Raw genomic sequence first — 13,403 nt, 5'->3', positions numbered from 1 at the left:
GTGGTACCGTCGGGAGGTACGTAGGCAGGTAATAATAATACGACAACCCTCATTACATTAGCGCTGTCTCGTTCTGCTGCGCTGGCTGGCAGCAGATTAGCCAGACGAGGGGCAATCCTATTAAAGAAGTCTGCGTTAAGCCACGGTGAGAGGGCCGGGTTGCGCTCTCTGTCCTCTGCCTGGCTCTTCCGCTCGTCCCGCCTCTCTCTCTCTCTCTCTTTGTCTTTCTGTGGATGTGTCTTCCTCACGATCGTGCTTCCTCTCCTCCGGTTTGGTGTCTTTAACGTCTATCCTCCTCCTCCTCCTATTCAGATCTTGTGTTTGGACACCTGCCTGTTGGCCTTGCGGAAAAGGGTCTTTATCTCCTCTGTCACCATCTCCTGCCAGTTGTCCCTAGAAGAGACAGAGACTGGAGTTAGGACTCTGCATAGATACATAGATTTTACAGAGGCATTTCTTTGATTATCATGTTTTTCAAGCATAACACTGAAGCAGACATGGGCAACCAAACACAGACATGAAAAAATGACAAAAGCACACCATAATGCAGACAAAAAACAACAACAAATACTGCCACAAAAACAGTAAACGACTAGGAGTGTTAATTATGAAAATGAATGAACTAAATGAAGAGGGCTTTTCCCAATCTGCTTAGAAAGATGTAGAAGGCGATAAGATCAAGAGATTAATGAGACCAGCAGATCAAGAGGCAATCAGTGAGAATCAATGAGAGGCAATTGCATGTGTGTGTGTGTGTGTGTGTGTGTGTGTGCAAGCTCAAAGGTTCACATTGACAATAAAAGCCACAAAAGCACAAGCCACATCGGACTGACAGCCGCAGCTACCTTTCCACCACAACACCAGCTGGCATGCAAGTCTCTACCTCCTATGTTTGGACAAAGGTCAAGCCTTTTTCTCTGCTTTCTTTCTCCTGTACGCAGCTATATCCTCAGGGTTCAGTCCGTGATTGTCTTCCCTAAAGTAACGTTCATATAGTTACAGTTTGCATGAGGCAAAAGTTTAATGGCAGGCGTCAGTCACATAACGATAAAATCCCTGAAATGTAATACTGATCAATGCATATCTGCCAACTCTGGGATTTTCCATTTCAACTAGTTTGTTCTATTAAAACCACTACTGGAATCCTGTTACATTGCTGGGAAACAATGAGCTGTAAAGTTGGTTATTTAATGAATCACAACTATGTAAAATAATTTATATGCATTTTTATCATTCAAACATGCAAACAGCACAAGGAGTAACAGTGTAAAATCTTACCCCGGTTTGATCTCTGGAGGTTTTGGCAAAGGCTTTGTGAAGTTTGTTTTCCCAACCAGCCAGTATGTCTCTTCAATGCCTTTACCCTGAAAAAACAAAACCCTCATTCATTCAATATACAAGTAATGTAATCAATTTCCAAAGACTGAGGTAAGACAGTGCTGTAACGTTACCTTCAGCTCCGTCTTGCCCCTGACCTCTATTTTATAACCCTCATTGAGAGAATGGAGGATGTTCACAGTGCTCATATTCACATGGATTCTATAAGCTGGGGGAGAAACGGAGAGAGAAGAGAAGAGAAGAGAAGAGAAGAGAAGAGAAGAGAAGAGAAGAGAAGAGAAGAGAAGAGAAGAGAAGAGAAGAGAAGAGATTAGAACAAAACAGAACAGAAAACAATCCAACCAAACACAGCAGGAGGTGTATATGAGTATACTCACGCAGCCCAGTGGATTCCATACGAGACGCAGTGTTGACGGTGTCTCCAAAAAGGCAGTACCGAGGCATGGTCAGACCTACCACCCCAGCAACACAGGACCCTGCAGGTACACATGGACAACATGAAGCCATCACCTGTAATAACCATCCTTCATCTGGTTTATGGCAGCTGCATCTGACACACTAGTCTAATCTATCAATTCAGTGTAGACTTCACTATCTGCCCCAAACATATTTCTCTGGATGTGTGTCATAGCTGTGCACTAGTGTTGTAGTCAAGAGCACCAAAGAGAACAAAGCCAAGACCAAGACCAGAGCTTATCAAGTCCAATTCAAAACCATGACTGTTATAGTGTTGGTCTGCATCATAGTGAGGGCTCTAAATTTACACCCTTCCAGCCAGTCATTGGTTTCTGTTGCACAAGGGAGTTTTATACCCAATCCTCACTAAAAAGAAAGCAAAAAAATCCTCCTTGTCCTCATTGTCCAAGACTGAGTCAAGCCCAAAAAGGTAGACTCCTAGACAAGACCAAGACCTTCAAAATATGGTCTCAAGACCGGCCTCAAGTACAACAACCCTACTGTACACTCCACTCCCCTTAGTATTATATTCCTTTAATTGAGACAGTTGGAGAGATGAGAGAGACAGAGTACGGGGAGACAGAAGAGAAAGTTTAAGCACGTATCAGCATCTTATGTCATTCAGTACAAGATCAGAGACTTAATCATCATGTGTAAGCTCAAAGCCCCCTCCAGTGACCTTACAAACAATTTAATAAAATTTAATTACATTTTTTGCATGAAAATTATTGATGACTAGTTGATGCTAATTGGTACAGCCTTACAACCCCGCCCTGGTTTACCTTCTGCACACCTGCACCTTATTCTGACTGAGGTGGTGACTGGAGGAGATATCCAATGTCCCCTGTTTTCAGAGAAACTTGGGTTGTAATCTATTCAAAGCTCTGGCACCTGTTCAGTTACTGGATGCCCAGAGCGCTCTGCACTGAGAGACAGCTTTGGCTGGTTCTCCAACCAAAAACTCCTCCTCCCTTGTAAAATTTCAGGCACAATACAGTACAAGCTGAACTGGTGATTTGCTTCGACATACAGGTCTTTGGTACTTTGAACAACACTTTCTTCGCATTGACAGTGCAAACTGCAGTGGTAATGTTAGCTGCCTAACAAAAGTTACATTTGTGTCCTTGGTAGATTCTATTGATTTTGAATAAACTAAATGTATGACCATAATTATAACATCTGTGTTTTTTTAAATAGCACTATTGTAGTGGAGAATCTTTGCCATTAACACCAGCATCAAATAAAACCAACCCTAACCCTAACCAAATCAAATTAATTTAAAATGTATTTTACACTGTCACAACCCACTTAAACTATTAAAACACTAAAGTGTATAGAACCTTCAATGGCACAGAGCAAACCAAATCCGTTCAAACACTTCAGCGTGAAAACTCTGCTCAGAAATCATGAGGAATTTTTACAATAACTTCCTCTGAAGTTACCATGGCACGCACAATTCATGAATTCATGTTTACAGGTCCAGTACAGGACAGTGATCGAAATCAGCCCCTACCGACTGGAACGGAATGTTTTCATGCTCTGCTAAGGTTTGTACACAGGTACCTGCTGCTCCACTGGAACACAAGGTTAATGATATAAACAGGGTGGATGAGGACTCTGGAGGTAGGTTGCATGCCAGCTCACCTGAGTGGATTCCTATACGTATCCTGACGGGCACGTCGGGCATGTGCCGCATATGGAAGGTTCCCACTGAGCTGAGGATGTTCAGAGACATGTTGGCGATCTCAGCAGCGTGCTTGTTGCCGTTTCTCTTGGGCAGGCCTGATGCTACCATGTAAGCATCGCCAATGGTCTCCACCTACAGAACATGAACATATTTAAGTACATCAGTGAATTACATACACTCTTAATGGCTGTTTATTTTGCTGTTTTGTGTGCCACCACCATAGTACATCTGATTAGTAAGATTTTACTGACTAAATAAACAGTCAATTTGTAAAATTGATTCTTCCCCATGCAAACACATTGATGTAATCTGACCCTTTGATCTAACATTTATCAAAGATGAATTTGTGAATATTGTTATAATGCCAGAGAGATGCTTCCATATGTCATTAAATCAACTAATTGACCAACAAAAGTCTCAGCTGACTAAAACCCTAACAACCAGGCTTGCAGAAGATGGAGGAGCCAGAGATCAGCATTGATTGATGCATCACACTGGTAGAAAATGGATGCGTGAGAATTTTTCATGAGCGTTTACTATGAACAGTGAGCGTGAATCTTACCTTGTAGACATCGTGGTTGGAGAGCACGGCGTCAAACAGGCTGTAGAGGTCGTTGAGAAGGTCGACCACCTCGATGGGATCGCTGAGCGAGGAGATGGTGGTGAAGCCCACGATGTCACTGAAGTAGATTGTCACCTGGTCAAAGTACTCAGGCTCGACTGAGGCTCCGGTCTTCAGGGCCTCCGCCACAGAGCTGCAGGACAGAGGAGCAGAATAGTGATGAGGAGAGGACGTAAGTGGAGGGTAAACCCACCGAAATTCAAGTTCAACCACCTTTCCAAGCCAATATACTGTATACTAAATCTTTATGATTCAAATTCATAGTGTGGATTACAGTAACAAGTACGAGATAGATACATTTTTCAAGAAAATAAAACTGTAAAACTGTTGTACTAAAACAGTTTTTTTTTGTGTGTTAATGTTGTATCTCTTCTGGAAAATACCAAAAAGTTGGTTGTTGTGACTTAATCACTTTGGTTTATGCCAGGATACGTAATACAAGTAATACAATTTAGACAATACAGTACATTGGCATTAACAAACATGTATAACAACATTACTTAATGCAGCTGTTTATTGTGCATTTAATATGAACTCATCTTTGTTAATGTCACTGTTCATGCTTAATTCATGTTTGTAAACACATTAGTTAACATTATTAACAAACATGTAGAACAACATTAATTCATGCAGTTGCTGATGTGCATTTAACATTAATTCATCTTTGTTAATGTTGTTATTCATGTTTAATTCATGTTAGTAAATGTATTAGTTTACATTTGTTGATGAACACTTAATGTAAAGTGTTAAAGTTTTTTTCTTTTCCACTAAATCACTGGAGACAATCAAATGTGCCAGTGTGTGTGTGTGTGTGTGCGTGCGTGCGTGCGCGCGCGTGTGCGTGCGTGCGTGTGTGTGTGTGTGCTAACTCACGGTGGGAGCATCTCGGACAGTAGTTTCTCTGTCCTCTGCTTCTCCACCTCCAGCTCCTCTGTTCTCTCTCTGATCAGATCCTCCAGGTTGGAGCTGTACTGCTCCAGCATCCTCAGCATGGAGTCGATGATGTTGGTCTTCTTCCCCTTGTTGATTGTTTTGAACTGGTTGCAAAAAAAAAACAGAATACAATCCATTGTGCCAAAAGGGACTTTACCTTGGAAGAGTAGTCTGACTTTCTTACTGTAACAAGGGGATTGGCTGCAGTTTAGCCAGTATCAGTGAACTCAAGGGCATATGGAAGTGCTTTTTAGGTGATACTAAACTACAACATACAGTCACATTCACATACATAGTGTGTTTAAGTATTAACAGCAACTGTAGCATTACATAAATGCTGCAATATAAAAATAAATACTGTCCACAAAAAGTTGCTGAAAAAAAAGTTGATAAAATATCTTATTTGACAAAAAGCCAGTGTATGTCTTTATAGTCCATAAAGCTAGGTATAATAATACTACTTATGAATCAGGACTAGCCTGAAGAGATGTTGAAGAGGTACAAACAGCAATGCTGAGGAAACCAGAGATTCTTTATTTTATCTCTTTTTCGCCTTTAAATAATAGGAATGTATGAACCAAGACTACCCTTTAAGCAAGTATGCAATATTAGCACATGAGTATTAGTAATGAAAATCCAAAGATGTAGGAAGTCACTGGTGTGCTTTTGAATCAGCCAGTCAAATGGCACAGGGCTCATTATGGATTTCAAACAGTAATAACAGTAATGGGTAGGGTACTCATATTTCATGTAACTCTTTTACTAGTAGCCATAAGTTTTAATTGAATGGTCGGGGCTTGGATAAATATAAACATATAAACATTAACTTAGGTGCTACTACAGATTTTATTTTATTTGATCAGTTTACCAGAATAGTGACATTAAGAACGACCTCTATTTTCCAAGTGAGCCCTGGCTAAGAAGACAGCATAATCAAACTTTCACATAATAATTTGACACACTAGAATGCCCCCTCACTCAAGCACTAAAATGTATTTAAATTAGATAGCTAAGCTTCAAAACCACAAAGCTAAAAGCACACCTCCGAAACTCACCTGGTCGAAGATCTCATCAAAAGCTGGCCTGCGGTCAGGCTGCTCGCTCCAGCACAGCTTCATCAGCTGGATGCATTCCAGAGGAGCCTGGTCCGGAGCCACCGTGGGGCGGCACATAGGAGGAGGCTTCTTCACCTTACGGATGATCTCTGGTGAGGGGATGGGGGCAGATGGGAAAAGGTTAATTAGAATATGTGTCAACGTTCTCACTCAGTTGGGTTTGAGCTCTGTCGCATGGCAGAGATGGAAAAACGTATTTTTCTGAGACCCAAGCACAACAAAGTGAGGGGAGAAGAAGAGAAATGTTGATGCAGCACTGTGCTTGTAGTGCATTATAATACTTGGGATCTTGGGAATCAGTGCATAGCAAATACACTGGATGTTAGTTACATCTTCCTGATACTGAGTTGCAGCCCAATCCACATCATCTTGTCTCAAAGCTTATAAATCTTTCTCTAACTCTCTTTATCTCCATCTTCTCCTTTGTGAATGGTAGAGATCTAATAAGGGAAATCAATAAGGGATAATGGCTTTTACTTGGATTCACCTCATCAGTGCATCAGTGCAATATTTTGTACATTTCATGTATATAGCATCTACCCATCTTTGACCCCTACATACCCTCCGCCGATAGACCCAGCATGCAGTAGGGCGGTCCTCTGACCACCACCTCTTGCAGTATGATGGAGAAGCTGTACACATCTCCCTTGTAGGTCCCTTTACGTGAGGTTTCTGGGTCCCGCAGGAACTCTGGAGCTGTCCAGTACAGATCTGAGTGGAAGAAGGTGTGGAATCAGGATGAGAAATTGACATCAGCCACCACAGTAGTTAATCAATACATAATCACTTCTTAAATTGAAGAATTTGTGACAAAATAACTGATTGCATAATGGAATATAAAAGTTAAAAATCTTGACACCTTTGCTTACTAAATACTGATGTTTTGGAGAATAATGTGCAATGAACACCAGATAGCTTTTTCCACAAAATTTACATATAGCATTTTGGAATGAGCCCCTGCCTTTGTTCAGACATGGAGATTACCTTCAGGTGGCGGTTCTTCTCTGGGAGCTTTCTGGGACTCCAGCAGCTCGTTGAAGCCGTAGTCCGTAATCTTCAGGACAAAACGCCCGTCTACCACACAGTTACGAGACTTGAGTCTGCCGTGGGGGAATTCTCTGTGGTGGAGGTATTTCATACCCTGGCAGGACGATAACATCGACAATTTTGTTGTTCATGAATAAATATCAGACTTTCTTCATACACACACAAGCCTGGGTAGTGATAAACACTATTGGATATTTCAGTTAGTATTTTCCTATGAAAAAACAATGTAGAACACAACGGTGCTGCAGATGTCACACAACATGTGGCAAAATGAGCAGCAGCGGTGGGAGAGACAGCCCAGTATAATCTTATAACACACACACCCACATACACACACAGAATAAAACTACTATGATGAAGTGTGGAGCAAGAGTAGCAAAGCCTCCACTCTTTCATCAACCACAGCATACTGGTGTTTTAATTCCCCCAGGTTACCTTAATGAGGTCAAGCAGGAGCGAGGACTTGAACATCCAGTCTAATTTAACGTCCTCGTTCCTCAGCAGGTCCTGCAGACTGCCCCGGGAGCAATGCTCCGTCACCACTGCAAACATGAAGCAGTCCGAGAAGAAACCCAGGAACGGGTTGACGTTCTCGTTTCTCAGGTCTTTCATCTGGGAAAGCAGATCGACAGACCGGTTAATGGAATGATGCAGGGAAAGAGGGAAAGGTGAGATTACTGATGCCTATTGTATACCACTAATATAATGAAGAATATGATTAGGGGGTCAAACAGATGGTGCAGTGGTCCAGATAGGAGATGATAGAGTATACAACTCTGTATGGTATTAGTTCTGAGCCAGAGGTTTTGTCAGGAGTCAAGAAGTGTTGCTTTACCTTTGTGAAAATCTTTGTGGTGCTCTGCTTCACCTCCTTGAATTGCCCCTCCTCGAATTTCTTCAGCCACACCCAGTCACCCTGCAAGAACAACCGCATAATTAAGATGGAGAAATCAACATTTTGATGTAATTATTGTTCTTCACAAGCAGTTTTCAGTGATACTTAGGTAAATGTAACCTACCTCGTACACAGCTACGTTGGTGGTCTCATGAGTTGCTGTTTGAGCGCTGTTCACAGAATGCGAGCGGTCTCCAGATCTCATACTCTTCTCCTCCATCGCACTCTTAGACTCGCTCAAATCCTCTAAAGTGATTTTCTGTGGGACATCAAACAATCAGATATAGTCTTGAAAGCTACATTTATACCTGCAGAGTATAAGCATTGAAAACACACAGGGAAATCTCATAATCTAAGTTTCAGATATCCAAACTGTCTGATGAAAGGCTCGATTGCTGTATGGTGTCCCCATTGAAACAAATGGGTTTGTTTACCTGAATTGAATTGAACTTTTTTTTTTTTTTTTTTTACATTTTCATGTTTGTAAATATTTGAGTAAAATTGACCTGCAATTTGAGGCATCATGGGTGAGGAAAAAATATTTTTAATCTCTTTTTAAAACATGAATATACCCAATATGTGAATACACCCACAATATTGTCAAATAAATTGGTCTTTTTTTCCCTACCAAATATGGGCATAGTAACTAAAAGACATCTGTACATTTGTCAGAATTAAGTTGCATGTTGAAACATTCCATTTGGCAAAATGTGCAAGATGTCTCATATTTTGAATTGATGTTGTTTAACGTGTTGGCCCTAGATTTCTGTATATTTAAGCTATCAAATCATTTCAGTCCTCTGAATAGTGTCAATTCCCAAGGGATTTGGATAAAAAAAGATCATCTACAGACAATAGAATTAAGGTGCTAAAGTTTAACACCACAGGTGATCAAAAACTGTATTTTAAGTCAATGGCTGGATGGTAGAGGAGTATCTTACCATTTTGCTGAGCTGGGGGTTGATGAAAGTGAGATCTTCTAATGTCAGGAGGATCCGATTGGGGCCCTTGACCAGCTGGATTTGTTGGATTCTCCTCCTGCCAACGAGATTACGGTTCAGAAAAGATAAGGAAATCGCTACAAACCAATGGCAGTGGGTTTCCCAAAACTAGTTAACACAGAGATAGTCCTTGGAGCAAAGATAATCAACACAGCAAAGATTAGTGTGTGACAAACTGATTGCTGCCTCCTGTTAGCATCTGGTAGTGGCAAGATGGTGGTGGGATGTAAGATAATCGAGTCTTAAGATATTAAGACTAGAGCAAGTGAATGGGGATTGGAATTATTGTGTTCAAAAGTATTTTGAGATAAATTATTTTAATCCCTTCTCGCTTGCAGTAGTTGCCAACAGGAAGGCCCTTTCTCTTTCTCAAGAACTCAAACGCCTGCATGATTTTCTTTTTTTAAAACTTTCAGAGGAGCCTTGGTTAGTGAAAAGCATCTTACCAGGAGGATCATCTTTCCTCTGTTTATCTCCAATTATCTTTACTCCACAGATGATCTCTGTGCTAACTAAGATGCTTTTGGGACCATTCTCTTGATGCTCCACTCCTCTTCTCAAGTGTTCATCCCTCCACTGCTATACGTGTCACACCACATTGGGTTGAATGAATGCATGTTCTCAAATACCAAATCAAATCTCTACTTATGTTAGGTGGAGTAAGGTGGAGGAGGAATGGAACGTGGGAAACAGAGACACTGTGCTTCATCTGCAAATTTATCCTGTTTCTATTCACAGTCTGTACCTTATATAAAGAGATAGAGCGAGCCCTCCTATAGCCAGAATGAAGATGACAACGAAAACCACGATGACATAAGTGATCTCCACACCTGGGGATGACAACAGCAAACATGAGAGGGTGGGTAATGCAGATTGTGGATGAATAACAAGACATATGAGGAAAAAATGCCCTAAAAGTAGACACGAGCAAACACATCTGTTCAGACCCATCCAAGCAAACATGCACAGACATGTATACAGACACCAAATCCAGGTCCTTTACCTCCACTGCAGATAGCGCTGGGTTCAAACCAGCAGCTGGAGTCTGAAGCTGGGGGTTTTCCCCCTGGAAAATTAATGGACCTCCCAGCAAAGAGAAGCATTTCGGAAGTCAGATCCACAATATAGACCCGGTACAGCTGGCTCCCCCTGCTGTCGGAGTCCAGGATGACGTAGTTGGTGTCGCCTTCCCCTCCAGCGTCCACCCTGATCTTCTGGTTGAAGCCGTTGAAGGTTGTGTTCCTTGTGAAGTAGGCCACGTTGGAGCCTGACAGCCACATGCCGGCTTTCCTGGCATTGTCAATGGACTTGGCCATCAGGTATATGCTGTTGTAGATGGTCCCAAATAGAGGGTTGACCTGCAAGATAAGGGGAGCAGGGGCACATGAGACGGTGTGATGGGGGACTGGGGAGGCATGATATATTAGTATATCGTATATTCTATCTGGTGTTCTGCTCTAAACTGTCATTTCTAAAATTTAAAGCAATGACAAAAAGTAAAATGTTTCAAAGAGTTGGAGTGATATGGATAGTTCACTGATTGATAAGGAGACATAATAATACTGAGTATATGATGTTTTAGATCTGATTCATTGTGAGCAGAAAAAGGGAGATTTCTCTAATAAATACTGTGCAGCCTACATGTGGATTTTAGGGATGATAAAAGGCAACAGAAAACTCAATTCCTGTTTTTATCAATTCATATATACCAATACTAATATACCAATGCATATATACCAATATCCATTACATAATGTACAATATACAAAGGGTGGTTTTCGACACAATCATTTGAAAATTAGATTAAACTTCATGTAGCGGAGGAGGCTGGAAGTTTTCATGGTAAAAATGTTGCATGCTCTTTGGACATAATGGTTTACAATGACAATAAAAGAGAGAGATTCAAGCCACTCCTATAGCAGTTAAAAACATTAGATTGTTTTTTTCATAAAAGAAAGCTAAAAAGCGAACCCATCCCAGAGTGCAGTCACAATATAAAGCATCAGAAAGTGCAGGTGGGCTCCTGCTGCCACTCTGAACCAAACAAAGCGTACTATTCGAGTATTTGTGTGACCTCTGAACAATTCACCTGCTGCGGCTCCACAGCGAGCGGCAGTTCCTCGGTGCTCTTTGCCATGTTGAAAGCTTCATTGAAGGACATCAGCTCTGAGGCCACGGTGATGGTCAGCACAGCGTCGTAGGCCTGCCTCAGCCTGCTGTTGTTTTGCAGGGGGAAGTAGGAGACGTTGGTGTAGGGCAGGCTGTAGAGGAGAGTATCGTAGGGCAAGAACACGTACTGCCCCCTGGTCAGGCCCATATCCTGTGCTTTGAGGAGAAAAGTTGCCTGCTGCTCCCCTCCAATCAGGACTGAGTGCATGCACATGATGATGACTGAAACACACAAAGAAGAATAACAGTGGGAATTTGCTGAAATAATCATCCTGTAGTTATGGACTGTGTGTATGGAGTGATAGCACTATCACAGTCAGTAACACACACTTTGATATAATATAATGTGGAGGAAGTACTGCAGTTACTTTTGTGACTAGTCAGATGCAACAAATGACAACAAATTGCCCCCTAACATGTGATCATGTTCTCATATCTTGTTAAATCTTCAGTCCGATCGGATAGAAGCCACTGGTTAAGTGAATACAGTTACTTTTTTATAATGAATAGTTGTCACTGTCGATCAGACAAAGGCCCTGTCCCTGTTCACCGCAACCACAAGGTGAAGCCTGTTGTAGGACAAAATGGCTTCCTGGTCAGGTGGCTGAGAAATAAGCCGAGGCCTAGAGGAAGTGTGCAGCTGGGATGAGACACTGTGCTGGTAGCCTAGATCGGAAAGACTTGAATAGACTTGGACAGGATAGTGTGCTCGCCTGTGATGTAACATGTACTCATTATTTGATTCAACTCTGTTTCATAGTACATGAGGCTATTCTTCAAAGTCAAGCCCCCATCACTGAATCTCAGCCTCACTGCATACACTAATGAAAAATCACTTATAATTAGGCTATTGCTATAATATCCCTATAGTGACTTCCCTATAGTGTGTCTGTGATACTCAATAGTGGGTTTATAGTGAGCTTATCCTACTTCATGATTGTTGTCTCTTATGGTATCACTATAATATTCATGTAATATTCCTATAGGGGCTTTTATTGTAGTTTTGCTGTGATCTGTGATAACCTCATGAAAATTCTTGTGGGATTACTACTGGTCTTTTTCGTTACAGCATGGTAACCAACCTCTGTATTAATTTGAGCACAGACTCACCCTTTATGTCTCCTGCAGCCTGGATCCTCCTCAGTGTGCTCTCCACCTCGGTATCGTTGATACCAACAGCTGTAACCAGGCCAACGGGGAGCCCCTTACTCCTCAGGGCATTGGCCACTTTACCGGCGGCATCTATCCATATATCCTCATTGGACGAGACCACGACAGTATTGGCCCACCTGAAGTGTCTCAAAACGGTGAACAGCACTCGAGTGGGAGACGGCAGCGTCCTGGCAAAAGTCGGGTATCCGACGACGCGGTCCAGTTCATAGTTGATGCAGCCGTAGGAGAGGATGGCCTTGTCCCAGTTCTTGGCCAGCAGCGAGGCCGCGTTACAGTATCCTGGGTTGGTGGGGCCCACAAAGGCGTCCGCCATCTTCTCATAGTAAACAAATGCGGTGAGAGCTTTCGAGGTCTCGCACGGCTCCTGGAGGATGATGAAGTCCATGTTCAAGCCCAGATCCAGACCGAGGTCTCCATTTATCCTGCCCACAGCGAGCCGGGCCGCCGCGGCGGGCAGCGCCCTGGAGTAGACAGGGTCGCAGTTCCAGGGGCCGAGGACCCCCACTTTGAATATTAAACACCGGACACAACACGGGAACGTCAACACTCCGAGGAGGACCCATAACAGAAAGTTATAAAACGGCAATGTCGTAAAAGTGTGTCTACTTTTGATTATGGGCAGGCATGGATGGCTGGACTCCCATAGCGCCCCTCTAAAATTAGAAGGAATATGTTGCATTGTCCTTCCAGAGTATCCGAAATAGTGAATCTTGATGTTCACTATAGCATTATCAGTCAGACCAGTGACACCTGCAGAATAGATAAAAATAATGGTTTATAATGGCAACATAGTACAAAAGTTATAACATTTCTGAACAAAGCTTAAATTAATCTCTCATTAAAAATAAATGACATTACGAGTCAGAAATGTTTGAATTGTAACAACTGAATCACTTACCATTTCTTTCATGCCCTTCTGGACAGGTTCACGGTCCGAAGAGGCAATCTTACAAGTGTCCGCCCCAGT

General features: G+C 42.2%; 1 protein-coding gene across 1 annotated transcript; it reads right to left on the bottom strand.

Moving 5' to 3' along the window:
* Window positions 1-279: 279 nt before the first annotated feature.
* gucy2f (guanylate cyclase 2F, retinal) lies at window positions 280-13,115 on the bottom strand. The gene is made up of 18 exons (XM_071516634.1): window positions 12,374-13,115; window positions 11,184-11,485; window positions 10,098-10,452; window positions 9,840-9,924; window positions 9,035-9,131; window positions 8,218-8,352; window positions 8,034-8,114; window positions 7,634-7,810; window positions 7,136-7,292; window positions 6,713-6,862; window positions 6,092-6,240; window positions 4,977-5,140; window positions 4,044-4,236; window positions 3,439-3,613; window positions 1,716-1,814; window positions 1,452-1,546; window positions 1,279-1,364; window positions 280-393 (listed from the first exon to the last, which is right to left on the bottom strand). The coding sequence occupies exons 1-18, from the start codon at window positions 13,113-13,115 to the stop codon at window positions 309-311; spliced, it is 3,327 nt and encodes a 1,108-aa protein (XP_071372735.1). The 3' UTR covers window positions 280-308.
* Window positions 13,116-13,403: the final 288 nt, after the last annotated feature.

This window comes from Centroberyx affinis, unplaced genomic scaffold (genome assembly GCF_046629955.1).
Source record: "Centroberyx affinis isolate AG114_WGS23_722 - 3 ecotype Tasmania unplaced genomic scaffold, CSIRO-AGI_Caff_v1 ptg000419l_1, whole genome shotgun sequence".
NCBI classification, from domain to species: Eukaryota; Metazoa; Chordata; class Actinopteri; order Beryciformes; family Berycidae; genus Centroberyx; species Centroberyx affinis.
The sequence above is the reverse complement of the archived record's forward strand: the minus strand, read 5'-3'. Positions and strand labels throughout refer to the sequence as shown.

Bases quoted from the DNA above. Each gene is read 5' to 3' on its own strand.
- gucy2f (XM_071516634.1), bottom strand. From the start codon at position 13,115: ATGCAACATATTCCTTCTAATTTTAGAGGGGCGCTATGGGAGTCCAGC. The intron at 8,353-9,034 runs GTAAGATACTCC...GATGTCCCACAG, and splicing joins ACCCCCAGCTCAGCAAAATG to AAAATCACTTTAGAGGATTT. The intron at 7,811-8,033 runs GTAAAGCAACAC...CTGCTTTCCCAG, and splicing joins CCACAAAGATTTTCACAAAG to ATGAAAGACCTGAGAAACGA.